This window comes from Mustela putorius, unplaced genomic scaffold, assembly GCF_011764305.1.
Source record: "Mustela putorius furo isolate JIRA1106 unplaced genomic scaffold, ASM1176430v1.1 tig00000127_pilon_pilon_pilon, whole genome shotgun sequence".
In the NCBI taxonomy this organism is placed as follows: Eukaryota; Metazoa; Chordata; class Mammalia; order Carnivora; family Mustelidae; genus Mustela; species Mustela putorius.
The window spans coordinates 3,383,358-3,409,701 of record NW_025421288.1 but is presented as its reverse complement, the minus strand read 5'-3'; the positions used below and the strand labels follow the sequence as shown (position 1 = coordinate 3,409,701).

General features: G+C 36.5%; 2 protein-coding genes across 2 annotated transcripts; both read left to right on the top strand.

Annotated features, from left to right (window-relative positions):
• Positions 1-13,956: 13,956 nt before the first annotated feature.
• On the top strand, positions 13,957-14,892 carry LOC101687912 (olfactory receptor 5M8). The gene has a single exon (XM_004782244.2). The coding sequence runs from the start codon at positions 13,960-13,962 to the stop codon at positions 14,890-14,892; it is 933 nt and encodes a 310-aa protein (XP_004782301.1). The 5' UTR covers positions 13,957-13,959.
• A 6,292-nt stretch (positions 14,893-21,184) lies between these two features.
• Positions 21,185-25,494, top strand: LOC101684719 (olfactory receptor 5M3-like). The gene is made up of 2 exons (XM_004782235.1): positions 21,185-21,193; positions 24,559-25,494. Exon 2 carries the CDS (start codon positions 24,562-24,564, stop codon positions 25,492-25,494), a length of 933 nt encoding a protein of 310 aa, XP_004782292.1. The 5' UTR covers positions 21,185-21,193; positions 24,559-24,561.
• Positions 25,495-26,344: the final 850 nt, after the last annotated feature.

The following is a 26,344-nucleotide window of genomic DNA, read 5'->3' as shown; positions in this document are numbered from 1 at the left end:
AATTACAATGTATCTTTCTTTATAAATTAAATAAAAGCTATATTCATAAGAACTGGATCCAACTTTAACTGCATTTACAGTAAAGTTATTTTAAATCTATAATGAAAAGCTAAAATCTAATGACAAAACATTCAAGACATAGGTACAGGAGATTTATAGTTTTACAGGTGATGTGTGAGTGTGTATCGAGTATGCAAAGGGTTGGAGGTTGGATATGTAGGTATAATGGATAATTTCTCTTAAACACTTTTACATCATTTGTTACTTTCACACTATAAAAATTATACATTCTTATAGTAAAATATTTAATCTCTATAGAAGAGTCCGAAGTAAAAGATTTTTCCCTTTTTCTTCTCCCTCCCTGATCTTCCACTGTCTCCTTTTAAGGTTACTACTATTAACAGTTTCTTATGTTTGTGGAAAATTTCTCTGCATCTACAAAGCAGTGTATGGCTATATATGCACACACACACACACACACACACACACACACACACACATTTGCCAATACACACGTTGACTGTTAGGAGCTAACTTTTAGTAGTTTGTAATTCTGTAGCATTTGCTATGCAGTGGTTTCCACTGCATGGTCTAGAGCAATGTGACCACAACTACTAATTGAGACTTGCTGTCACCTCTGGTAGAAAAAAGTCAAGATATCAGCTCCATGTCCATACCTGATGTCCATTTATTCATCCCTGCTTATAAGAATCATTTTTAATAAGACACTTTCTTCCTTCTGCCATAACAGTACACAAAAATTTCCAATTAGTTTTTAGATATTAACTCCTGAAGCAGGCAACGGATGTCTCTTACAAAAACACGTGGTTTGCCTCAAAAGAAATTGTGACTCTGTGGAGTTTATCTGTGACATCACAGACTCCTAGGCTCTGCAGTTTTCATGCCTTCCTTCATCTTTGCCTGTTAACATATTTTCAGGATGGGAAAGAATTTTTTTTAAATTTTTTTGGTAATGTAATGCTAATTTTATCCACAAAAGTTGCCCTTTGTCACAATTAGGTACTATATATCTAACTTTAGATTTCAACATTGTGACTTATTTGTAAATATTTTGATGCTAAAGAATTCAAAAGACAAGTTAATTTTTAAGATGTTAACATTTCAGGTGACTTTGCAGCTACAAAGCATAAGCAGAGTTGATGAAATGTTTACAGAGTAATAAGCCAAGTACTGATCCATTACCAAAGATTCCCCAAGGAGCTCTAGGATTGTATAGTTTTGTAGAGTTCATGAAACTGTAAAGAGAAGAATCAATACAATTTGTTAAGTGCTGCAATATAAGAAAATGAAATTGCTAATGCAACAGAGGAAAGAAGGAATGCATTCTAAGGTGAAGTTGGTCTCATATGATTGTACAAGAAGAGAACTTGTTCATCCTTTGTGCACCTGCTCCAGCATACTCAAAGCTACTAGTACAACGTGATGTCAGGTTTGAACAAAATAAGTATTAAACGTGATTTGTGATCACCTATGTACATGTTACTTTCAATGAAAAAGGAAAAGCTACAGAACTGTAATTAGTCACTCACCCTTGGACACATATTTCTCAGTTGTATTTCAAAGCTTCTTTTCTACCCAAGAGCTTATTTCTCTTCAATGTTTTCTATAAGGTAACATTTTCATATTTACTGATTCTCTGTTATTCCACATAATTATTGCAACTTTTCTATTACTAGATATTGTTCTTTAAGTATGTTTTATTTTGAAAGTCAAATTGTCGGGGCATCTGGGTGGCTCAGTGGGTTAAGCATCTGCCTTCTGCTCAAGTCATGATCCCAGAGTCCTGGGATGTGCCCTGCATCAGGCTTCCTGCTTAGTGGGAGTCTGCTTCTACCTCTCCTCCTTGCTTGTGCTCTCTCGCTATCTCGTCACTGTCTCTCTCTCTCTCTCTCAAATAAGTAAATAAATAAAAATCTTAAAAAAAAAAAAGGAAAGTCAAATTGTCTGCGAATGCTGGTAAAATGCACATCTATACAAATTGTTATTTTTGTAAATTTTAACATTCAATTAATAGCGCATTGGATTTTACTTAAGCAAATACCCAGGATCTATTGCTGTTTAAGCACACACACATATACAATTATACAGAAGTAGCTCCCTTATTTTTCCAGTATTCTAATTTCAGGGTCCATGTCTGTAATTTTACAGACTAACTTGGCAGTAAATGAAGCTTTCTTAATGATTGCAGCATAGAAAAAAATTAAGCAAACTTCCATTTTGAACGTGAACAAAGTACCTCCAGTTTGCATATGTCAGAGAATGTCTTTGAATGAACCAACAAAGGACTTTGTGGAAATATATGAGCTATAAGCGAACAATATTGTTCAGAAATACCTGTGACCATGATGCCATTGACATTTATGATTGGTATTAGCAATATGAAGCCATAGTTTTGGCCACATGTGTGAACGTCTAAAATAAAAAGGGATTTCACTAAGTGCCTTCATGAATTGGTTGGTTGTTAGGAATTACACCATAGAAAGTCTATTTTTTAGTTCATATTGTGCTGTGCTGGAGATTGAGTAAGTATGTGCTTCTGCAGTGCTTTGTGTATTAATGATTTGAGTTCCCTTATTAATGAAAACATCTCCCATGAGGAATTTTAAGAACAAGCTCTTAAGCTCTTGCTCTTCTTCTTTTAAAATTGATCTTGCTGGATTCTAGATTTATTGAACAAATTAAGCAAGGTGATATTGGAAGAATCTATGAGAAAACAGAGAATATTTTCCACACTTCCTTAAGGAACAGTAATTATAAGATGTTTTATACTTTTCTTCCAGCCGAGACCAAGTTCACCTACCAAGGAGTGCGGTTTCAATACCAAGGAGAGCAGCAGAATTCCAGAGGAGGAGAAAGCCAAGCACGGAACTCATGGCTTTTTTCCTGTGATTTTTTTTAGTCTTGCAGTTAATTTAATTTTTTCTTTTTCATTTTTTTTTTTTCTCGCCTTCGGGTAAAATTTTTTTTTTTTTTTAACTGTTACCTTTTTCTTTTTTAACGATTTTTTACTAGTTTATCTAATATATATATATATATTTTTTTTACATTTTTCTTAGGTGTTTTCTTTTTTTAAAATTCTTTTCTTTTCTTTTTTTTTTTTTTTTTTTTTTTTTTTTTTTTTTTCCCTCTTCCTTTTTGAACCTCTTTTTATCCCCTTTCTCCCCACTCACGATTTTGGATCTCTTCTAATTTGGTTAAAGCATATTTTCCTGGGGTTGTTGCCACCCTTTTAGTATTTTACTTGCCCCTTCATTTACTCTTATCTGGACAAAATGACAAGACGTAAAAATTCAACACAAAAAAAAGAACAAGAGGCAGTACCGAAGGCTAGGGACCTAATCAATACAGACATCGGTAATATGTCAGATCTAGAGTTCAGAATGACAATTCTCAAGGTTCTAGCCGGGCTCGAAAAAGGCATGGAAGATATTAGAGAAACCCTCTCGAGAGATATAAAAGCCCTCTCTGGAGAAATAAAAGAACTAAAATCTAACCAAGTTGAAATCAAAAAAGCTATTAATGAGGTGCAATCAAAAATGGAGGCTCTCACTGCTAGGATAAATGAGGCAGAAGAAAGAATTAGTGATATAGAAGACCAAATGACAGAGAATAAAGAAGCTGATCAAAAGAGGGACAAACAGCTACTGGACCACGAGGGGAGAATTCGAGAGATAAGTGACACCATAAGACGAAACAACATTAGAATAATTGGGATTCCAGAAGAAGAAGAAAGTGAGAGGGGAGCAGAAGGTATACTGGAGAGAATTATTGGGGAGAATTTCCCCAATATGGCAAAGGGAACGAGCATCAAAATTCAGGAGGTTCAGAGAATGCCCCTCAAAATCAATAAGAATAGGCCCACACCCCCCCGTCACCTAATAGTAAAATTTACAAGTCTCAATGACAAAGAGAAAATCCTGAAAGCAGCCCGGGAAAAGAAGTCTGTAACATACAATGGTAAAAATATTAGATTGGCAGCTGACTTATCCACAGAGACCTGGCAGGCCAGAAAGAGCTGGCATGATATTTTCAGAGCACTAAACGAGAAAAAACATGCAGCCAAGAATACTATATCCAGCTAGGCTATCATTGAAAATAGAAGGAGAGATTAAAAGCTTCCAGAACAAACAACAACTGAAAGAATTTGCAAACACCAAACCAGCTCTACAGGAAATCTTGAAAGGGGTCCTCTAAGCAAAGAGAGAGCCTACAAGTGGTAGATCAGAAAGGAACAGAGACCATATACAGTAACAGTCACCTTACAGGCAATACAATGGCACTAAATTCATATCTCTCAATAGTTACCCTGAATGTGAATGGGCTAAATGCCCCTGTCAAAAGACACAGGGTATCAGAATGGATAAAAAAAACAAAACCCATCTATATGTTGCCTCCAAGAAACACATTTTAAGCCCGAAGACACCTCCAGATTTAAAGTGAGGGGGTGGAAAAGAATTTACCATGCTAATGGACATCAGAAGAAAGCAGGAGTGGCAATCCTTATATCAGATCAATTAGATTTTAAGCCAAAGACTATAATAAGAGATGAGGAAGGACACTATATCATACTCAAAGGGTCTGTCCAACAAGAAGATTTAACAATTTTAAATATCTATGCCCCCAATGTGGGAGCAGCCAACTATATAAACCAATTAATAACAAAATCAAAGAAACACATCAACAATAATACAATGATAGTAGGGGACTTTAACACTCCCCTCACTGAAATGGACAGGTCATCCAAGCAAAAGATCAGCAAGGATATAAAGGCCTTAAATGACACACTGGACCAGATGGACATCACAGATATATTCAGAATATTTCATCCCAAAGCAACAGAATACACATTCTTCTCTAGTGCACATGGAACATTCTCCAGAATAGATCACATCCTCGGTCCTAAATCAGGACTCAACCGGTATCAAAAGATTGGGATCATTCCCTGCATATTTTCAGACCACAATGCTCTAAAGCTAGAACTCTTCCGACCTTTCTAAAAGGTCATGAATCCAATTGGTCATTTTCTCAGGAAATCTGATCCATGTGTACTTAAAAAAATTAAAAAAAATCCCAGGGAATGATAATGCTGTAAATCTAATATTTTTCTTCATATATCATATATTTCCTTGGAGTGCTGGATATCTGAAGAATGTTAAGACTCTCACACTCATATACACACACATGAAGGGGAGAGAAGGGAATGACAATGTTCAGCAAAGTTCAGACACTGTTTTAACATATGTTGTTTCACTTAATCTGCCCATCAATATTATGATTATAGAATTGTCATACCATTTTAAAGTTGAGCAGAGACTCACAATTACTTGCTTACCTAAAATCACATAGCTGTGAAGAGAAGTCCAAATGTGTCTGGCTTTGACGTTTATTGTTTCTTTTTTCTACTATGATATGCTGTTTTTCACTATACTTTTTTGAAGGGAAAAGCCATGGAATGGGTAAAACTATCATTTTCTGTATTCCAAAAATACTGTTGATCGGGTATTTGAAAGCTGAATGCACACTGACCAATATAATCTACTATGAGAAAAGATCTTATTTTATAGTGTTTATAAAAATTCATATTTTTCAATAAAGTGAGCTTTGTAGTCAGATCCTGACTCCATCATTTATCAGCCAAATTAATAGTCATGAACATAAACTCTAGGTTCAGATTTATTGATCAAATTAATCTCTCTCTGCCTCAGTATTTTCTTTTGTAAGATAAATATATATAGTACTTTCTCATAGAAAAGCTGGGTAGAAAAATGGATTAATACCTATGTTGTGCACCTTAAACTAAGGTAACAGTGTGTGTCAACTATGCTTAAGTAAAAACATTTAAGAAATACCCATAAAGTATTTAGCACAATGTTCGATACATAGTATTCACTTAATAAAAGTGAACTGCTTTTTATTATTAACTAGAAAGTTCCTTCACCTATTTGAGACTTGGTTTACTCTCATAGCTTTCAATATTTTTCTGTTATTACTTTTATCATTCTTCAGATATAATGCCCTTATAGTTTTGGTTAATTAATTAATTCCTGTGTTCCACATCTTGTAAATACCACAAGGTCCTATCTAAAATTTGAAAGCAATTATTTCTCTGTTGTTCAACATGGTACATTGTCTGTGCCCCCTTAAAAACTAGAAAGGTGATTGACAGATAATAGATGATAGATAGATAGATAGATAGATAGATGATAGATAGATAGAAATTAGAGGATTCTTTAAAATTGGAAATTAGATCAGTTGTGGAAGGTGACAGCAATTAGAAAACATGACACACACTGATGGAATCTTAACTGTGTATGATTTACTCATGTACAATTAGTCAATCTGTTTTTATTTTCTCCAACAGAAGAATTCATCTGGCATGTTCAGGATAAATCAGACCAGAGAGAAGGAATTTATTCTCCTGGGGTGGACCAGTTATCCAGTGTGGCTGCTTTTCTTTTTTGTCTTGTTTCTAGTTATCTGTATTCTCTTTCTTCTGGAAATCTTGAGCCTAACACTGTGGATCACATCCTCATACTATCTCTTCACTGATCTGCCAATCCCACATACTCTGGTTAACTTTTTATTTAAGAAGGTCATTTCCTTGGGGCACCTGGGTGGCTCAGTGAGTTAAGCCGCTGCCTTCGGCTCAGGTCATGATCTCAGGGTCTTGGGATCAAGTCCCACATCGGGTTCTCTGCTCAGCAGGGACCCTGCTTCTTCCTCTCTCTCTCTGCCTGCCTCTGCCTACTTGTGATCTCTGTCTGTCAAATAAATAAATAAAAATCTTAAAAAAAAAAAAAACCCATAAAATAGGAATCCTAACAGCACATCTTTAAAAAAAAAAAAAAAAAAAGAAGGTCATTTCCTTGATCAATTTATTTGAACAGTATAACATGCTCACTTTCCTGTTAACTCAATATTTTGTCTCTGATGCTATCTCTGACAATCACAGCCACATGATCATTTGCTCTTCATGTATTTACAGTATGAGATTCAAAGTGCTCTATATTTATATAGCTGCCATTGTCTATATATCAGTTTCATATAGATTTGTGTAACATCACAGTTGTTTTCTCAAGTGATTGCAACATGGAAGATTATCATCATATCCAGCTGCTTTGTAGCTTCTGAAAAAAATTAGATTTTACTATAGACCAAATGGAAACTCTAGAACATGCTTAGGAGTATATGGGAGTCTCAAGTTATCACTTTTATGAGAAAATTTTCAATCTTTTCAGTCACTGTAAGCCAGAGAAACCTCTCTGCTTTTGAATTCTATTTTAGAATTACCCTGGGCAATGGCACCTCCTTGAAAAAATCAGTAGCAAAATTAAAACTGTATCTCTCTTATATGTTGTGACTCTTCTTTTGAGCTATCAAATAATAAAGAGAAAGAATGTAATATTTGAAAATATGAGGAAATCTAAAGTTTAATTACTACACAAATCTTTTTTTTTTTTCATAGCATGAAGAGTCACCAAATGAATAATGTGAAAAGCTTATATGAGTTGAATTTTTATTATGTAATGTATAAAAGTGTTTTCTGTTTGCCTTTCTTCAGGGAAAGTGATTTAATTTTTTTTTTTTTTTGAGTGAGAGAGAAAAAGAACATGAGCAGGGGTAGGGGCACAGGGAGAGAGAAAAAAATCTCAAATAGACCCCAAGTACAGCATGGAGCCTTGCATAGGGCTTGATCCCAGGACCCTGAGATCATGACCTGAGCTGAAATCAAGTGTTGGATGCTCAACTGACTGAGCCACCCAGGTGTCCTGGGGTTATGACACCTTTAAAATCATTACTTATTCTGATGATCTTGGATTGGAAAATCTGTTATAGTAAAATGGACTTTTTTCCTCCTAGAAGACTTCCTCCATTTAGTGACCTTATTGGTAATCTTCTCACACAAGCAAGACAATGTTGAGGACAAGTTACCTCTTGCTTTACACTTCAACTGATAGAAATATCTTAGTGATTAAAAAAAAAAAATCTTAAAAAAAAAAAGAAATATCTTAGTGTATTTGTGGTCACATGTTAATTTAACTCAGCTCAACAAAAAGTTATTGAGGCCTATCAAAGGCAAGGCCTGGGAGGTTTTAAAAATATATTTCCACTCCTTCTGAAGAGTGACACTTATTTATGGAGAAACTTCACAACTATTTTACCATAAGACTTGCTTCAATAAGGGAAACAGTTGAAGTATTTGTTTAAATTGTTTTCTGGGCACAGAGGAAGAGAAGTATCCATTCTGCTTAAGGCGATTAAGGTAGTTCTCCCACAGGAAGTAACCGTTGATCTGAGCTTTGGAAGGTGAGTAGAACTTCAAAGGGCAGAGAATGGGGAAAGTTATTTCCTGAAGAAGGAACCAGCTGGTCCATGGAGGATAACTTGGTTGTACCTGGGACACCAGTCATGGATAAAAAAGTGAGAAAAGATGAGGTTGAATAGTAAACTAGATTAGATGAGGAGAGAAGGAATGCTTTGCTAATGTACTTAGATGAGGAAGCATGAACACTTCATAATATTAGTGATATGAAGGAAATATGACTTCCAGTCATGACTCAGCATGTGACTTGGAGTCAAGAATTCTGTTAAGATCAATAATCTTGTTTTAACCAAAGTAGAGGGAGACTGCATGACTGGACATGATCATTGTCAATCCAGCAAATCAGAGTCTTCTTCCAAAACCAAAATTTTTAGCTTTTTCCTTCCATCTTGAGATTGACTTTAGGAGAAATATTTGAACTGGCCATGAATTTATCTATTCCTATGTCCTTGCTACCTTCCTAGCACCCTATTTCCTTATGCACTTAGTGTTCTCCTGTGCATTTCCCTACTATCAAGATCCCAAAGTGCATGGTGCTAAATCGCTCCTTGATCCCCAAGTTGCTGAGCAAAAGCTGAGTTTCATTAAGCTCTCAGGGGGAAAAAAGAAAAGAAGAAGCTTTCTAATAAAGGAAGTCATTTGCATATGATTTTCTCAATTTTATCAATATTGTGATATTCAAAGTGCAGAACATTTGAATTGGAAGTGACCTAGGATATACTGTAGTATACACTCATGCATTTTATTTTTTAAAGAAGATTATATTTATTTATTGAGAGAAAAAGAGAGAGAGAGAGAGAGAGAGAGAGAATGAGTGGGGGAGGGGCGGAGAGAGAGCGATAAGCAGACTCTCCACTGAGCATGGAACCTGATGTGGGACTCAATCCCAGGGCCCTGACATTCATGTGTTTTAAAGATGAAGAACTCAAAGAACAATAACTTGCCTAGCACTAAAGGACTAACCTTTTTTTTTTTTTTAATAATTTTGATTATTTATTTGACAGACAGAGAGCACAAGTAGGCAGAGAGGCAGGCAGAGAGGGGTGGGGGAAGCAGGTTCCCTGCTGAACAGAGAGTCCCATGTGGGGCTCAATCCCAGGACCCTGGGACCATGACTGGAGCTGAAGGCAGAGGCTTTAACCCACTGAGCCACTCAAGCACCCCAGGACTAACCTTTGTAATCAGAATTCCTCAGTGGAACTAAACCCACTTTACTTGGTTCTCTCTCTAGCCAAATGTTGTAATAAATGTATTAGAAATTTCTTCCATTAACCTAAAAAGCATGGGCATTTTTGAGACATCGTTGTAGATGTTTAATCCCTTTGTGAAATGAGATGATGCTCAATCCACCTCATGAAACGACATGAGCTAAATGTGAGAAAAGCCACCAAGGTTAGTGGTTAAGGACAGAGAGCTGCAGTCAGATCTGCTTTCTCATCTTATCCTGGTCACTTAGTAGCTCTTTTATTTTGAGAAAAGTAATTATCTTTTCTAAGGCTCAGTTCCTTCAGCTGTGAAATAGTTTTAAGAATATTAACCTGATATTTTTAAATGAGTTTTTGAAAAAATCTTACATGACAAAGGTTCAGTATGTTAAGTTTAATGAATTTAGTTACTTTATTAATCAAACATATGAAAAACACTTAAGCGCTAAGAAATTCAACAGCTAAACAAAGTACATTATGGCCTAGAAAAGTAAGGAATTGGAAGCACTATCCATCCTGTGAATTGGTGTCTCCAATTACTTTCATTTCCTCTCAGGCTTTTCTAAATAACAAAAAACCAACAAAACAAAAACACACACACAAAAACAATATAAAACAACCAAAAAAGGGGTCTAATATACCCCTTTTAATCAAAGGAATGTATGATTGCTACAGTAATACCGTACGGTAGAATGTGCCTGTGCCACATCGGTGGGAAGGTGCAATTAATGAGTAACTAACTGGCTTTCTTTAGAGTGCAACTTGTTCTGCTGAGTCTCGGAGTCAGTGAGGGAGACAGGACTGAGCAATACGTGGTAAGTAGGCAGACACAGAAGGGAAGCGTACACTATTCCTAGCTCCCCTGTTGCTAATCCTTGAGTTGTCTTCAGGAAACTTTTAATTAGCAGAATTGATTGCTTCATCTTGATATTTTAAAAGTACCATAGGGAAAAATAATCACCCTTATAAATACAAGAAACAATTCCCCTTCTTTACTTTTTGAAGGTGTACTGGTTTTCCAACTTCTTTGTAGGTAGGGCTGTTTAATTTGTGTTTTACGAGTGAGCAAAATGTTCTTATTTATACTTGGAATCCACTTTCTTATTTAGTAGGGATAAGTGCATGGTTAGAAATAGGTAAATGGCTACCTAGGCAAAAACTAGAGCTGGTCATATGAAAGATACCAATGTGCAAAATTGGGGAATATTTTATTTTTCTCAATAATAAACAAAGGGGTGGTAGACACTAAAATTTTCTTGTGATAGACTTACATGCCTCCCACATGGCCAGGTATTAACATGCATTCTAAGTTATAAAATCGTCAGAGAGCAATCATGGTGCAATATTTTCAATGTGAGAAAACTCAGACTCATAAAGATTAAGATATCTGTCATCACAGAATAAGTAGGCAGCACAGTTATATTTTTTCAAATTGAATCTGCCCAGTTGCAAAACCTGTGAGATGAACATCAGTATTAAGGATACTGGGAATATTTTAGCATCAAAATCATTTTTTAAAGTTTGGAAAGCCCAAAGATACCTTAGCAGATTATTTTTACAGAAGACAGGAGGGGTGGAAAGGGCATGAATACATAGAAGGATGTAACATGATGTTTCACTGTTCTCCAGTAAAAGATGAGAAAAAGATTATGAGCCACCCTATACCTATATACAACAAATAACCATTTTTCTACCCCCTCTCTCTTTTTACAAACATTTACTTATTTATTTTAGAGAGAGAAAGTGCAGGGCAGAGAAGCAGAGGGAGACAGAGAAAGAATCTCAAGCAGACTCCACGCTGAGCACAGTGCCCAATGGGGAGCTTGATCTCACGATCCTGAGACTGCCACTGGAGCTGAAATCAAGAATCCAATGCACAACCAACTGTGTCACCCAGGTGCTTCCAAGTAACTACCTTTCTATAGATGATGTTTCCTATTTTATGACAAGCCTTTTAGCTTTGCAAAACATCTTAATGTATTCACTAGGTAACCATTAGTTGGAGCTGAGCTCAAGGATAGGAGCCAGCAAAAGGTGGACCACTCAGGAAAAATGGAGTTCCTGAGGTCATTCCAGGAGAGAAGTGGTAGAGCTGAGAAATATGAATAGGAAAGAAATTAGAGAAACCAGACCTGTGTTGGGAAGCTGGGGATTAAATGCTGTATAATAGTTCTGGAAAAAATCCTCTGTGGTTAGGGTGCAGGAGGACAGCTTAAAAAATACATATAACTAATTATATTGTTAAATTATTTTGTATTAAATAGTTTCCGTCTGCTTTTGATAGAGTTGTGATGTGTGTGTGTGTGTGATCGCGGAATGGATGCGGAAGAGCTCTATGACAAATTTAAAAGGTCTCAAGAGGCTTGTGATTATTTAAACACTGTCATCACAGTTTTTAAGTCATAAAATCATCTTTGGGCATAACCTCTGAGGAATTAATTAAATTCTAACTAATAATTATCATCTGATATAGTTTTTTCTTATACAGATAAAACTTTCTTTTTCCAAGAAGGATCTTGTTGATTGAGTGAAAAATAAAACTCAAAATTACATATAGATTTGCCTGGAGATCTATATTTCTGAATAGTTATTTTTTTTTAAATTGTGGAAGCAAAATTTTTTCAATGCATTTGGATTGGAATAATAAGAACTGATGTTTCCAACTCAGGGTTGTGTTTGTCACAGATTTTAAGTAAGTTTGGACCAACAAGAGTATAGATTCTAGACTGCCTGTACCTTAAAAACCTACAAGAAAGAAGTAGTGATGAATGCAAATCTGAAAACCAGGACAAGCTCTATAGAGACTTACAGTAATCTTGGGCACTGATCCTAGAGGTCTCAATTAGTTGGATAATGATTTCAACTCCTGCAACAGCAAAACAAATTAAGTTAGAAGTCCAACTCTCACTCCTATCAAATTCTGAGCTGGTATGTCAGTTGAGGTCGGCCACGATTTTAGTAGTCATGACTCACTCATTTTTCTGCCATCTCATCCGTGGGTTCCCAGGTAGTTCAGCACTACGTCCACATGAACTGCCAGTAGGAAGGAGAAAGGAAGAAGGGAAAGGCAATCCTATGTCATAAAGGGATGGATTAGAAATTGTACACTTCTCTTTCACCACATTCTCTTGCCTAGAACATACTCTTTGGTTGTAGAAAATCTAGTCTGAGAATAAACGAAGAGAAGGGAAGCTTTGTGGTTGTGCTCTTTTGTTTACTTTGGTCTTGCTTTGTTTTTGTTTGTTTGTTGTAAGTGCTGTTCCATAAAGACCCACTCTGGCTCCAAAGGCACTAACATGGATAGAGGGGAGGTACCGCTTCTAGCCCAGGCTCTGTCAAAGCCGTCTCTGCCTCAGGGCTGTCACTTTGCTCTTCCATCTGCTTTCTCAAATGTAGACAAACATACTGGACCAAGTCATTTCTATTATCTAATTCAGGTCTGATAGACTGAAAAATCAGCTTCTCTAAATGTATTGAATTGACTGGAAAATGTTAGGAGACTTTCTGAAAGCTTTCCTGTGCATTATACCTGTGGCCATACATGGTAAAATATTTACCATCATTCAACTTCTCAAAGATTTCTTTCCTTTCATAACCCCCTAAAGAACATCTAGTCTATCTCACAAAGAATGAATTAAGATGCATCTCTAATGTATCACTTCGTTCCCTTTTACAAAGAACCTAAGGAATTAATGTGGCATCTTCCGGAAGAAATCATTTGTTATCAGGAAAAGAACTTCTGGTACAAGATTCTCAACTTCTAATTAAGTTATCGGGTAAATTCATTTTTCAGTGGTGGATTTCTGTTTGTTTCTTTTTTTTTTTTTTTTCTTTGCAGAAATCTGTTTAATGGTTTAGGAATGTGTACATTCTGGCTCTGCCGTTTCCATAAAGGCAACTTTTCCATGTTTCAAAAAAAATAGATTTGCTATAAAGATTTATGTATCATAAATAGGAAATGTGAAAAATCCCCCCCAATGCAAACCAAGGATGCCGTCTGTTTGTTTCTTGGTACCGATTGGCAAAATCTGGGGTGAAAAAAAGTAATGTGAGGTTAGGTAAAGTATTGAAAAATAGACAAAGTAGAAGTGCAGGTGGGTACGAAATATCCTGAAAGAATCCAAAAATGTAAGTAGACAAAGAGAAATAAGAGGATAATTAGCAAAGGAAAAGTCTTCAAGCCCACTAATGACTGGAACCCAGAAGTTTGCACTCACTAATGTTTAATTGGATACTGTTTCAAGTAAAATACTATTTCTAGTGTTCCCAGGGACAAAGAGTCATAGAAAAGGAAAGAAAAAACAGAAGAAAACGGTCCAAAATGATGTTCTAAGAAATATGACTTTTTCTTTTGCCTTAAAAAATTTTTTCTTACTGATCGAATGTTCTCATTTCCCATTGAAAGAAACGATGAGAAACTTCACCTCAGTGACTGAGTTCATTCTCCTTGGACTGACCAGTCGCCTGGAACTGCAGATTGTCTTCTTCCTGCTGTTTCTGGCCATTTACATGGTCACGGTCGCAGGGAATGTTGGCATGATTGTCCTCATCCAGGTCAATGCCCGGCTCCACAAACCCATGTACTTTTTCCTGAGCCACTTGTCCTTTGTGGATCTGTGTTTCTCTTCCAACGTGACTCCCAAGATGCTGGCGATCTTCTTGTTGGAGAAGGAAACCATTTCCTATCCTGCTTGTCTGGTGCAGTGTTACTTCTTTATCGCCTTGGTCCACGTGGAGATGTACATCCTGGCTGTGATGGCCTTTGATCGGTACATGGCCATCTGCAACCCTCTGCTGTATGGCAGCAAGATGTCTAAGAGTGTATGCACCACCCTCATCATGGGGTCTTACATGTATGGGGCACTCACGGGCCTCATGGAGACCATGTGGACCTACAACCTTGCCTTCTGTGGCCCCAATGAAATTAACCACTTCTACTGTGCTGACCCACCACTAATTAAGCTGGCCTGTTCTGACACTTCCAACAAGGAGCTGTCGATGTTTGTTGTGGCTGGATGTAATCTTTCTTTTTCTCTGCTCATCATCCTGATTTCCTATCTTTATATTTTTCCTACTATCCTAAGAATTCGTTCCACAGAAGGCAGGCACAAAGCTTTCTCTACCTGTGGCTCCCATCTCACAGCTGTCACCATATTCTATGTGACCCTGTTCGTCATGTATCTCAGACGTCCCTCAAAGGAATCTGTGGAACAAGGTAAAATGGTAGCTGTATTTTATACAACAGTCATCCCCATGTTGAACCCTATGATTTATAGCCTTAGGAATAAGGATGTGAAAGAAGCATTGACCAAAGAGTTGTTAAGAAAACAAAGATTTTCATAGAATCTACCACTATTTTTTTGGTTCCCAAACTTTTTCTAAAACTTTTTCCAAAGTTACAGGGTAGAATTGATGACAAAATGAGAAATATGGTGCATCAAATGGGGACATTGAATTTTTAATTCTAATTATTATTTAATTCTAATAATTTTTAGAGATTTAAACATGAGAAGTAAAATTTCATTACCAAAATTGGCATGTTGGTACTTATTCATTATGCTCACTAATTATTGTAATTTCTTTGTCTTTTGTGCACATGGTGGCATTTTAATTCTCCTGTTTTGGGTTTAGGTGGAAGTATTTCTAGACAGTGAGTTAAATTAGAATTCATACATATCACTTCTAAGCTGAGCATTTAATTGTTCATGAGAAAACCCTTCAGTGGGTTTTTTTCCCTTGTCCTGGTGACCAGCAATATTTAATATTTAAGATGGGTTTTTGAGTGAGAACATGTGGAAATGCTCCCTCCACCATCTCACACTAGAAGTGTGGAATGAGAAGTGCCCTCTGTCTTATGACATATGCTTAACTACAATGATATGTTGAGTTATATTTCCATGGCAAGGAGTCCCCTCTTCTGACTGACACTACAGTAACTATACAAAATTTAAACATGTGAATGCATACAACAGAAATTAAGCCATACAGCCCTCAAAAAATCATATTTGAGATTTTGTGTTTTGGGCTTTTTCGGTTTCTACAAATATGTGTGTTTGAGTTAAAATTTCTTATTGTAATTATTTAAAATTGTTAATATAAAGCATAAATGTTGTTTAAAATGTCAAATAGTACTATAGGCTTATTCACACTCCTCTCTCACTTCTCCCCTCCCTATCTCCCCATAGATAAACACCTTGTTCCTGTCTTTGGGCATTAACTCATTTTACATTGTAGGTTTAGATGTCTGTGTATTGATTTTCAAACTTGTGCATGATTTATTTTTAATTTATTTTTAATTTATTTTCAGCATAACAGTATTCATTGTTTTTGCACCACACCCAGTGCTCTATGCAATCCGTGTCCTCTATAATACCCACCACCTGGTACCCTGACCTCCCACCCCCCGCCCCTTAAAACCCTCAGATTGTTTTTCAGAGTCCATAGTCTCTCACGGTTCACTTCCCCTTCCAATTTCCCCCAACTCCCTTCTCCTCTCTATCTCTCCATGTCCTCCATGCTATTTGTTATGCTCCACAAATAAGTGAAACCGTATGATAATTGACTCTCTCCGCTTGACTTATTTCACTCAGCATAATCTCTTCCAGTCCTGTCCATGTTGCTACAAAAGTTGGGTATTCATCCTTTCTGATGGAGGCATCATACTCCATAGTGTATATGGACCACATCTTCCTTATCCATTCATCCGTTGAAGGGCATCTTGGTTCTTTCCACAGTTAGGCAACTGTGGCCATTGCTGCTATAAACATTGGGGTACAGATGGCCCTTCTCTTCACGACATCTGTATCTTTGGGGTCAATACCCAGTAGTGCAATTGCAGGGTCATAGGGAAGCTCTATTTTTAATTTCTTGAGGAGTCTCCACACTGTTTTCCAAAGTGGCTGCACCAACTTGCATTCCCACCAACAGTGTAAGAGGGTTCCCCTTTCTCCACATCCCCGCCAACACGTTTTTTAAGAATGCTTGTGTAGTTAGGCTGAGAGCATAAACAGTTTTCTTACCTAATGTGTGAAAAATGACTAACTATTTGGAAGAAGGTGAGTGGATCATATAAATCTCCCTGCAGAGCAAAGACAATCTCCTACAGAGCTGATAATGCCTTCTATTCCTCTTTTACAAATTTGTAGTTAGATGAAGTAACACCTCTCTCAAAATGCCATTTTGGCAGAGTGGACATATTGTGCAACCCCTTTCCCTTTGCCTCAGTCTCTCCCAATAGTCTAGGAAGGATGAAACCCATCTCTTGTGTTGTCCATCTCCATCTGATTTCTATCACATAAATTTCAACGAGGAGATGAGCAGTGTGGCAGGCACAGGTCTCATTAGGCTTATACTCTTGTGGTGTGAGATATGCATACACAATTATCACAATACACAAGTGAATCATATGTTAGTGACTGCATGGCAAAATCTGAAAAAAAAAATACTGTAGGATAAAGGAGCACAGGTGGGTCTCTGGCTCAGGCATAGAATGAGGGTAAATTTTATTGAGAAGGTGATAGTAAACAAAAACTTCATGGAGGTTGTCTAGATATTAGCCAAGCACGTGTGTGTTGTGTGTATGGGGGGGTGCTGTAGGCACAGAGAACAGCTGGTGAAAAGGGCTGTGTTTCAACGACAGATTAGAAGCCATTGGTGCCGAAACCTAGGTCAATGAGATAGTTGATGGAATATGAGATCAAAGGCGGAATAGGGTCGCACTGGCCAATTATTTAAGATGTGGGTGCCATTGGGAGGTTTCTTCCTTTGAGGAAAAATGAGAAGCTGTGGAAGGGCTCCATGTTCAGTAGCAATATGATGACTTGCATTTTAAAACATCCACTTCTGTTTTTGGATTTAGAATGGAGTGTAGAGGCGCTTGGACAGGGGGATGTTACATAATTCAGGCAAGAGAGATGGTTGCTAGGACCAGGGTAGAGCAGGAAAGGTAGGGAGAGGTCCTCAGATTTGGGGAATATGTTCGGTATAGATCTCTGGGTCCTTAAGGTGGGGTTATTGCTTGGAAGTTAGAGCACCACCAATTCTGGTTTAGGTGCTACAACATGACTAGTTCTCACCAATGGATTGGAAGTGTACAAGCCAGAGATTGTTTTAAAAAGGTATGGATGGCTTCCCTATTATTTCTCCAACTTCTGACAGTTGCATATAGATGCTTAAAGTGACTTAGTTGAGGGCAGAGGACCTGACAGTTGGAAACTCTGCCTGACTGCATGAAAAGGAGCCTCCTGCTGTGAATTGGAATACCTCTTTCAAATTTTATGAAAGAAGCAAAATTTCTAATATTATGTTACATAATTCCACTTAATGTTGATAATCCTACCTGGTAATTTGTCCCTATGTGTAAATGTCCAATGCCAGATTCTCAAAAACAAGATTTTTTACTTCATCAAATATCAATCCTACTCTTTCCCTTATCAATTTTTGCTTTTATGTTTGTGAATCTCATTTTATTTGTTTTATATAAAACAAATATATAAAACAAAACTGCTTTATATAAAAAATATGTTTTATATTTACTTTTTCTTCTTTCTAACACTTGGAATTATGTGCTTAATTGATCAATTTACATTTTTTCCTATTTAGTAATGATAACTATTTGAAATTATAGTTCAGATTTGGAACCTATCATATATCTTGAAATGCATCATTCCTTTTATGTTATGTTTTAAATTTAATTTTAGCTTTTACTTCACCTTAGATCTAAGAATTATATATGTAACTATTTTCATTTATGAATTCCTTTTATAATTTAATGCTAATTTAAAGATGTATTCCTTGCTATTTTCAAAAACCTTGTACTCCTTTATATCTCCTAGATGTTATCATGTTATTTTTGCACTTTTCCACTATGAATTTTGACAAATAATCAGAGGTTGCTCTGAATATAATATATTAATATCATATATTAATATAGTTATATATTATATTCATTTATAATGTGTATTATATATTATGTTTATACATATTATATTGTAATATATAAAAATATAATTATGCCTTCTGAAAAATCTAGATTTCTATATTAAAATCCACATAAGTTCTCATAGTCTCTTTATAGTTATTCTTTTTCTTTCTGTTTGCTTTTGTAAAAAGATTCAAATTTAAATTAAAGATTCAAATTTAATCTTAATTTGCATTATTCTTTTCCAATACTCTGTTTTATAATTCATCTATTATATAATATAATTGCATCTTCACTATGGATGATACCCTTCATCAGTTAAGTAACATTTTCCCTCTTATTAAATGATTTTTAATTACATATACTTAAATTCAACTTTACTTCATATTAATATTACAAACTCCTCTTCTCATGATTTTGAGTTCACTTGTCTTGTGCCTTTTAATCTTACAGAGTTCTATGTATATCATCGGTAGGCAAAAACAACAACTTGTTGTTTCTCCCATTGTTCAAAGTGGAAACACTTCAATCAGATGATTTACATGAGGGTTGTCTTCATTTGGGGCAGTGACCTCTCAGAGAGAAGAGCTAGCATATCCCAGGTTTTGCTATGTTTTGATTATTACCTTACAGACTCTCCATTTATTCTGGTGTCAAATATTGTGGAAACACCCATATGATTTTCTCATAGCTAAAGATCCTTTATTTTCAGTCTGTTTCATGATGCCCTCTTGAAGATGCATTGAAATGAGGAACCTGTTTGGCCTATGCAAATGACATGGAGATTTAGATTTAAGTGGATCTTAAATATGTTAACTCCCTCATTTTTGCCGTTTTTTAGCTTGGGCTTGTGAAGCAACACCAATAAATCGAACATGGCAGTGTGTTTTTATTCTTCATCATATTCTTTCCTTTATGTGGTTGTTCTTTCTTTCATACTTTAAAAGGAAACATTCCAAGTGCCCCAATGACAAAGTCAAATGAAGATTTATTGTTGTATAATAATTTCGTGGCAAGAAGAAAAATGGAAGTTGTCCTAGTTTGCCTGTGTCAACTCGATTAACGCAGAGAACTACAGACTGTAGAGTCTTTTCCTCATTGGAACCCAAATTATATTGACACAAAGAGGAATTTGGAAGGTAGAAGAGGAGAAAAAGCCAGTACTCTGTGATTGGCAGAACCAAGGCTCCCGAAGATATCCACATCCTCATCCCTAAAACCTGTGAATATTGCACTGCATATGGCAAATACTAACAAAATACCTGGTATTACATAATGACCAGGGATGAGTAAGACAACGTGTTTTGGTTTCACATTGTTTCATTGTGAAACATTGTTTCAAACTGTTCACTGTCTAACATTATGAAACATGCACTTAAAACTATCTGAGATACAATACCATAATTACAGCAATATGAACTAAGTTATATGAAAATACAGGGGAGGAGAGTATTAGTTTTACTTAGAACTAAATGTTTAAAAGGAAAGTAAGTTTTTCATGACCCATAGAATTAGATAATAGTGATAAATAATCTTTGTGGTCTGGCGAGAACTCTAATTTCTTCCTCTGCGAGTTGTCCTATCTAAATTTCTCTGTGGTAGATGAATGGTTTTCATGGCTTCTTACATTGAGAACCATCTTTTAACATAAAATCCAGAGGAATCACATGATGTTATTTAGTGTCTTGTAGAGACAGGCCTTAGAAATTAAATCTAGCAAAATGTTAATATAGATAGGGCCTATATTAGGCCATGGGTAGGGCAAAGAATAAGGCAACTGCTCTACTGAAAATTTTCTTGCAATTTTGGGGGAAAGCGGCCATTTCCTCCGCTGATCTCAAGAAGCAGAAATAGGCTCTTGTTGCCGGAACTAAAGTGAGTATAATGCAGCAGTCAGGACAGAAGAGGGAACCACTTGGAGGGTATATATTGCCAGGAGATTCAATTAACATGATCAAATGCATATTATCATTGACATACCACATTATTTGGCTATACAAAGAACATATTTTTGTTCCTTCAAGTTCATAAAGAGTGTGAAGGAATATATTCTATAGAATATATTATACATACCAGTCATATAGTGGAAATGGGTGTATTTTGAATTAGAATTGAGATTTTTATCCGCTCAATTAGTAGTTACTTTAGGCCAATCGGATGAGATGAGTAGCAGTACAAACTCTGGAATCAATGTCTAGAACCAGAAACAGGAATCTTGTCCCTGATTTAGGGTGTGTAACCTTGAGCAAGTCACTGAAACTCTTTAAGCTCTAAGTTTCTTGTCTGTAAAATAGATATTATAATAATGACTTCAAGAAGTAGTGGTAAAAATTAAGTTAGTGTGTGCAAATGTAATAAATGCTTTATTGTTGCTATTATTAAATTTCTTATGTTCTTGTAAAATGAAGGATGTAAAGCAAAATCATTTTCCTGCTCTGATATGCTACAGTTTTTATTGTAGGCAATGATGCTACTTGTTTCATCTTACACTGGAAAAGCCCAATGGCACAGAGCGAGGACTGCAGAACACAAGACTGCTCTGTGCAGACTGAGTGACACCATCACCAATTGGGCTTGATGCAAACCCAAAACAAATTGTGTTCTTTGATCCCAGGACACATGCAAAATACCTTGAGTTTGGGGAAAACCAAATTGTGCAAATCTGGTATTAAAAAACAAAACTCAACAGTGGACTCTTCCTCTAGAGAGCTGCTTGCCCCCAGGGTTGTTTGTAGGCAAACTTCTTAATTGTTTCTTCCTTGTTTTTGTTTTGTCAAAGCAAACATTTAAGGGAAAATTCTCTTGTGGACTTCCAGGTTCTCTTTTACCTGGTATACATTGTTGATCATTTCTTATGTAGCATTTGCCTTTTACTTCTGCATTCTTACTGGGAATATTTCTCTTCATTCTCAGGTTGGTATAAAAATGTATCTGGATCTCTCAGATTAAATTTGCATCTTGTATTTTATCTTATCTTATTCTTCATAATTGCCCTTAATTATCCCATAGATATTATCTGAGTGTGAAGATATATATTTGTGTGCATGGGAGAGACAGAGAAATAGGAGGGATGGAGGAAATAAACAGAGAGAGGGAAAGAGGCAGATTTTCTTCAATTTTTTAAAAGGATTTATTTATCTATTTGGGGTGGGGAGAGAGAGAGAAGGGGCAGATGGTTAATATCTCAAGTCAACTCCCTTCTGAGCACAGATTCCAACATGGAGCTTGGTAACATAACCCTGATATCATGATCTGAGCCAAAATAAGAATTGGTTTCTCAACCATTTGAACCAACCAGAGGCCTTGAGAGAGATTTTCTATAGAGATTTGATTATTTGTTTATTATAAGCTACTAATGGAAGTGCTAATTTCCTGGAGTGCATTTAAGAATAATTGTGTCCTGTGTTATTTATTACATGTGAATATATAATATCTCCTTTAAGATTCATAATTAAATAATAAAATGAGTACTATAATTACTGGTACATCATATTAGGTATAGAGAAATTAAAGAGAAAACAAAGAAAGTATAAAAGCAGCCCAACTTTATGAGTCATGGAGACAGAATGCAACCGAAGTCTGACAACAGAAATGAAATGCTCTTTTTTCTCTTTCTTAAAAAAAAAGATTTTTAAGGAGTTATGTATTTATTTTAGAAAGAAAGAGAGAGCAGGGGCAGGGGCAAAGGGAGAGAATCTCAGGCAGATGCCCTGCTGAGCATGGAGCCAGATGCTGGACTTCATCTCAGGGCCATTAGGTTATGACCTGAGCTAAAATCAAGAGTCTGATGCCTAACTGACTGAGCCACCCGGGCACCTCAAGAAAAGGAATTATTCAACTGTAATACTTTATATTTTCATGCCTGTTTCTCCATCTTTATTGGTAATTTAATTTGAAATACAGACCGATACAACATGGGAAGTCTGTGTATGCATTTTTGCCTTTAGATGGTGAGGACAGCCCTCTAAGTGCTAATGAGGTCCCCCAACCCCCTACTTTTTTCCAGACCTCATTCTTTTTAAGATCAGGTCTGACTACTCCCCTCTTTCTGATGTCACCATTGCAGTCTATCAGCGGGCGAATCACTTCTCAACTGTTCATATATGTAGCTTTTGCAAAGTTCATTCACCACTGTCTTTTATGCCCTTTCATTATGCTGCATCATTCTTGATACATGAGAATAGATCTGAATTTCCAAGTAAGAATTCTTCTATTAACCTTTGAAAAATGCACAAGGGTGAAAAGCCCAGGCAGCCATGTCCTTGATAGTCCCTTAACTTCCAGTTGTAATGCAACTGATTTATGATTTTGTGTGCATTATCTTTATGGAAGTTGTGTAAGTGCCATACATGGTTACTGTGTATATTTGGGAAAATTTGTAATAACCAACCTAAAGCAAAATATATGTTCATATTACTACTTTCTACCTTGTGATTTGATGTCATCTTTTATTTCTTAGGCCCACAAATATATTTCTTTAAAATTGTAATTTAACTTTTGTGATAAGAATAATAAATTGGTAGGTAGGTAACCTTGGCCAATGTCTTAATACACATACTGTGAATAGTGAGTGAGTCATCACAAAGCAGTTTGTTTAGTCTTTAATTTAAAGGAAACTCTGCTCTGTGCATAATGGATTGATGTTTAACTCTAATTCAATGAGGTCACATGCATTCTTGAAGCTTTAATTTATCCCTGTGTATCTGTGTATGATTCAATCTAAATGATCATGTCCAGTTGATCCCTGGAAAACTCTTCTAGGGGAGAATGAGTCCCATAAAGGTAACATGAGGCCGTAGGGCTGAGGGTGGATGGACAGAAGACACAGACATTATACAAAAAAAGTGACATTCTGTGTATCATAAAACAAAGGATTTTAGCGATAACTTTATTAATTCTGTCACAGATCATTCAGCCTATATAGAAATATATTCCAAAGTAGTTTATCCAGTTATAAATAACTTGAACTCTTCTTTTTTTAAAATTTTTAAATAATTTTTAAAAAGTTTCTTTTCAGCGTAACAGTATTCATTGTTTTTTGCACCACACCCAGTGCTCCATGCAATATGTGCCCTCCCTAAATGCCACCACATGGTTCCCCCAACCTCCCACCTGCCGCCCCTTCAAAACCCTCAGGTTGTTTTTCAGAGTCCATAGTCTCTTCTAGTCACATCCATGTTGCTACAAAAGTTGGGTATTCATCCTTTCTGATGGAGGCATAATACTCCATAGCGTATATGGAACTTGAACTGTTCCTATTCTTTAAAATGTTTAAGTCATTTCATAATGCCTCAAGTTTTCATTAATTCACCTGAGACTCTGGAGTCATATAGTCTCAGTCTAATCTACTTTGGTTGGAAGCTTTCTCCTTTCTCCAAGAGAATTATTCTTTCCAAGGGTGGGTGGAAGTTACCTTTGTGGATAAAAGTCTGTTTGTTTTCATTATGGCCAGAAATGTATCTTCCTGCCCACTCTTATCTTTTCTGGTCACTATCCAGTGATATCAATGGATATGTTCAACTGTCATTAACAAAGTGTGATGCTGGAGATTAAAATAAGGGTCTTGGAAACAATCACTGGCCCTCTAAGAGTCTGCTTTAGGCTCAGGTCACGATCCCTGGGTTCTGGGATCCAATCCCACATCTGGCTCCTTCTCAGTGGGAAGACTGCTTCTGCTTCTGCCTGCCACTCCCCCTGTTTCTGCATGCTCCCTCTCTCTCTCTGACAAATAAATAAATAATCCTAAAAAAAAAAAAAAAAAAAGAAAGAAGTAATCTTGCAATTTGGCTAAGCAGAATATTGAGTACTAGTATGTTTCAATAACAATATTTGGTGTAGCTGTTATGTACTAAGGCACTCAGTAGCTTTCAGAGAGCCTGCTACATAGCAAGTCCTCAAAAAAGATTTGTTGAAAAGAATGGCAGAATTCAGGCATAGATATTGAATAAAGGAAGATAGAAGAGGCATGGAAAATATATAAATTAATAAATAAACAATATTTGATTTTTAAATTCATTTCATTCCAGTTATCACTAGGATTTATGACGAATATTGACTTAGAATTGAGAAAATATTGACTTGGAGTTGAGAAAATGCTCAATTTCACCGATGTGACAGAGTTTATTCTTTTGGGACTAACCAGTCGTCAGGAATGGCAAGTCCTCTTCTTCATCATTTTTCTTATGGTCTATGTGGTCACCGTGGTAGGCAATATTGGCATGATCATGTTAATTAAGGTCAGTCCACAGCTTAATAGCCCCATGTACTTTTTCCTCAGTCATTTGTCATTTGTGGATGTCTGGTTTTCTTCCAATGTGACCCCCAAAATGTTGGAAAATCTGTTATCAGACACAAAAACTATTTCTTATGCCGGTTGTTTGGTACAGTGTTTCTTCTTCATTGCCCTCGTCCATGTAGAAGTTTTTATTCTTGCTGTGATGGCCTTTGATAGGTACATGGCAATTGGGAAACCTCTGCTTTATGGCAGCAAAATGTCTAGAGCTGTCTGTATGCGACTGATTTCTTTCCCTTATGTATATGGTTTTCTGACTAGTCTGGCTGCAACCCTGTGGACATATGGCATGTCCTTTTGTGGGAATATTGAGATCAATCACTTCTACTGTGCGGACCCACCTCTCATCAAAATGGCATGTGCTGGGACTCTAGTAAAAGAATATACGATGACCATTCTTGGAGGCATCAATGTGACATATTCTCTGGCTGTGGTGATCATTTCATATCTGTTCATTCTCATTGCCATTCTACGGATGCACTCAGCGGAAGGGAGGCGGAAGGCCTTTTCCACCTGTGGCTCCCACTTGACAGCGGTCATCATATTTTATGGGACTCTCATATTCATGTATCTCAGGAGCCCCACAGAAGAGTCTGTGGAGCAGGGAAAAATGGTTGCTGTGTTTTACACCACAGTGATCCCCATGCTGAATCCCATGATCTACAGTCTGAGGAACAAGGGTGTGAAAGAAGCCATGAACAAAGTGATCAGGAGAACATGTTTAACAAAATAAAATAAAATTCTGTTTGTGTTGTCTTGTGGGTTTCATAAGCATTTGTCAACAAATTGCCATTCAGTGTATTGCTTAAAGACTTTTTACAAAAGTTAAATATTTCATGCGTTAAAAATAAAACAGAGAAAGTCTCAAACTAAGAGGAGAAAAAGGAGGCAGATCCATCTCTCTTGATGTAAGTAGTGAGTGTTAATTAAAACTCAAAAAGTGGGGTGCCTGGGTGGCTCAGTGAGTTAAGCCTCTGCCTTCGGCTCAGGTCATGATCTCAGGGTCCTGGGATCGGGCCCCGCGTCGGGCTCTCTGCTCAGCAGGGAGCCTGCTTACCCTCTCTCTCTGCCTGCCTCTCTGCCTATTTGTGATCTCTGTCTGTCAAATAAATAAAATCTTTAAAAAAAAAAAAACAAACTTAAAAAGTAATGAATTGAAAGGGTTATTGGAACCAGGGTTCACAGGCACTCTAATTGAAATTGTTCAAATACTTAGCTAAAATGAAAGGACTTCGTGCTCCTTATTAGAAAAAAATGGAATGGGGTACCTGGGTAGCTCAGTCGATTAAGGGTCTGCCTATGTCTCAGGTAGTGATCTGTGTCCTTGGATTGAACTCTATACCAGGCTCTTTGCTCAGCAAGGTGTCTGCTTCTCCTTCTCCCTCTGTGCTCTGGCTTTTTTTCCTCTCTCTTTCTCAAGTAAATAAATAAAATCTTAAAAAAAAAAAAAAAAGAACGAATGAAAAAGTGGAATAGATGAGTTTAGGAAATACTTAACAGTTTGCCTATTTGGAGAGTAAATGGGGGCAGAAAAAAATTCAACATATTTCATTTATTTTCTAGTGTGACATAAAATTGGTGGT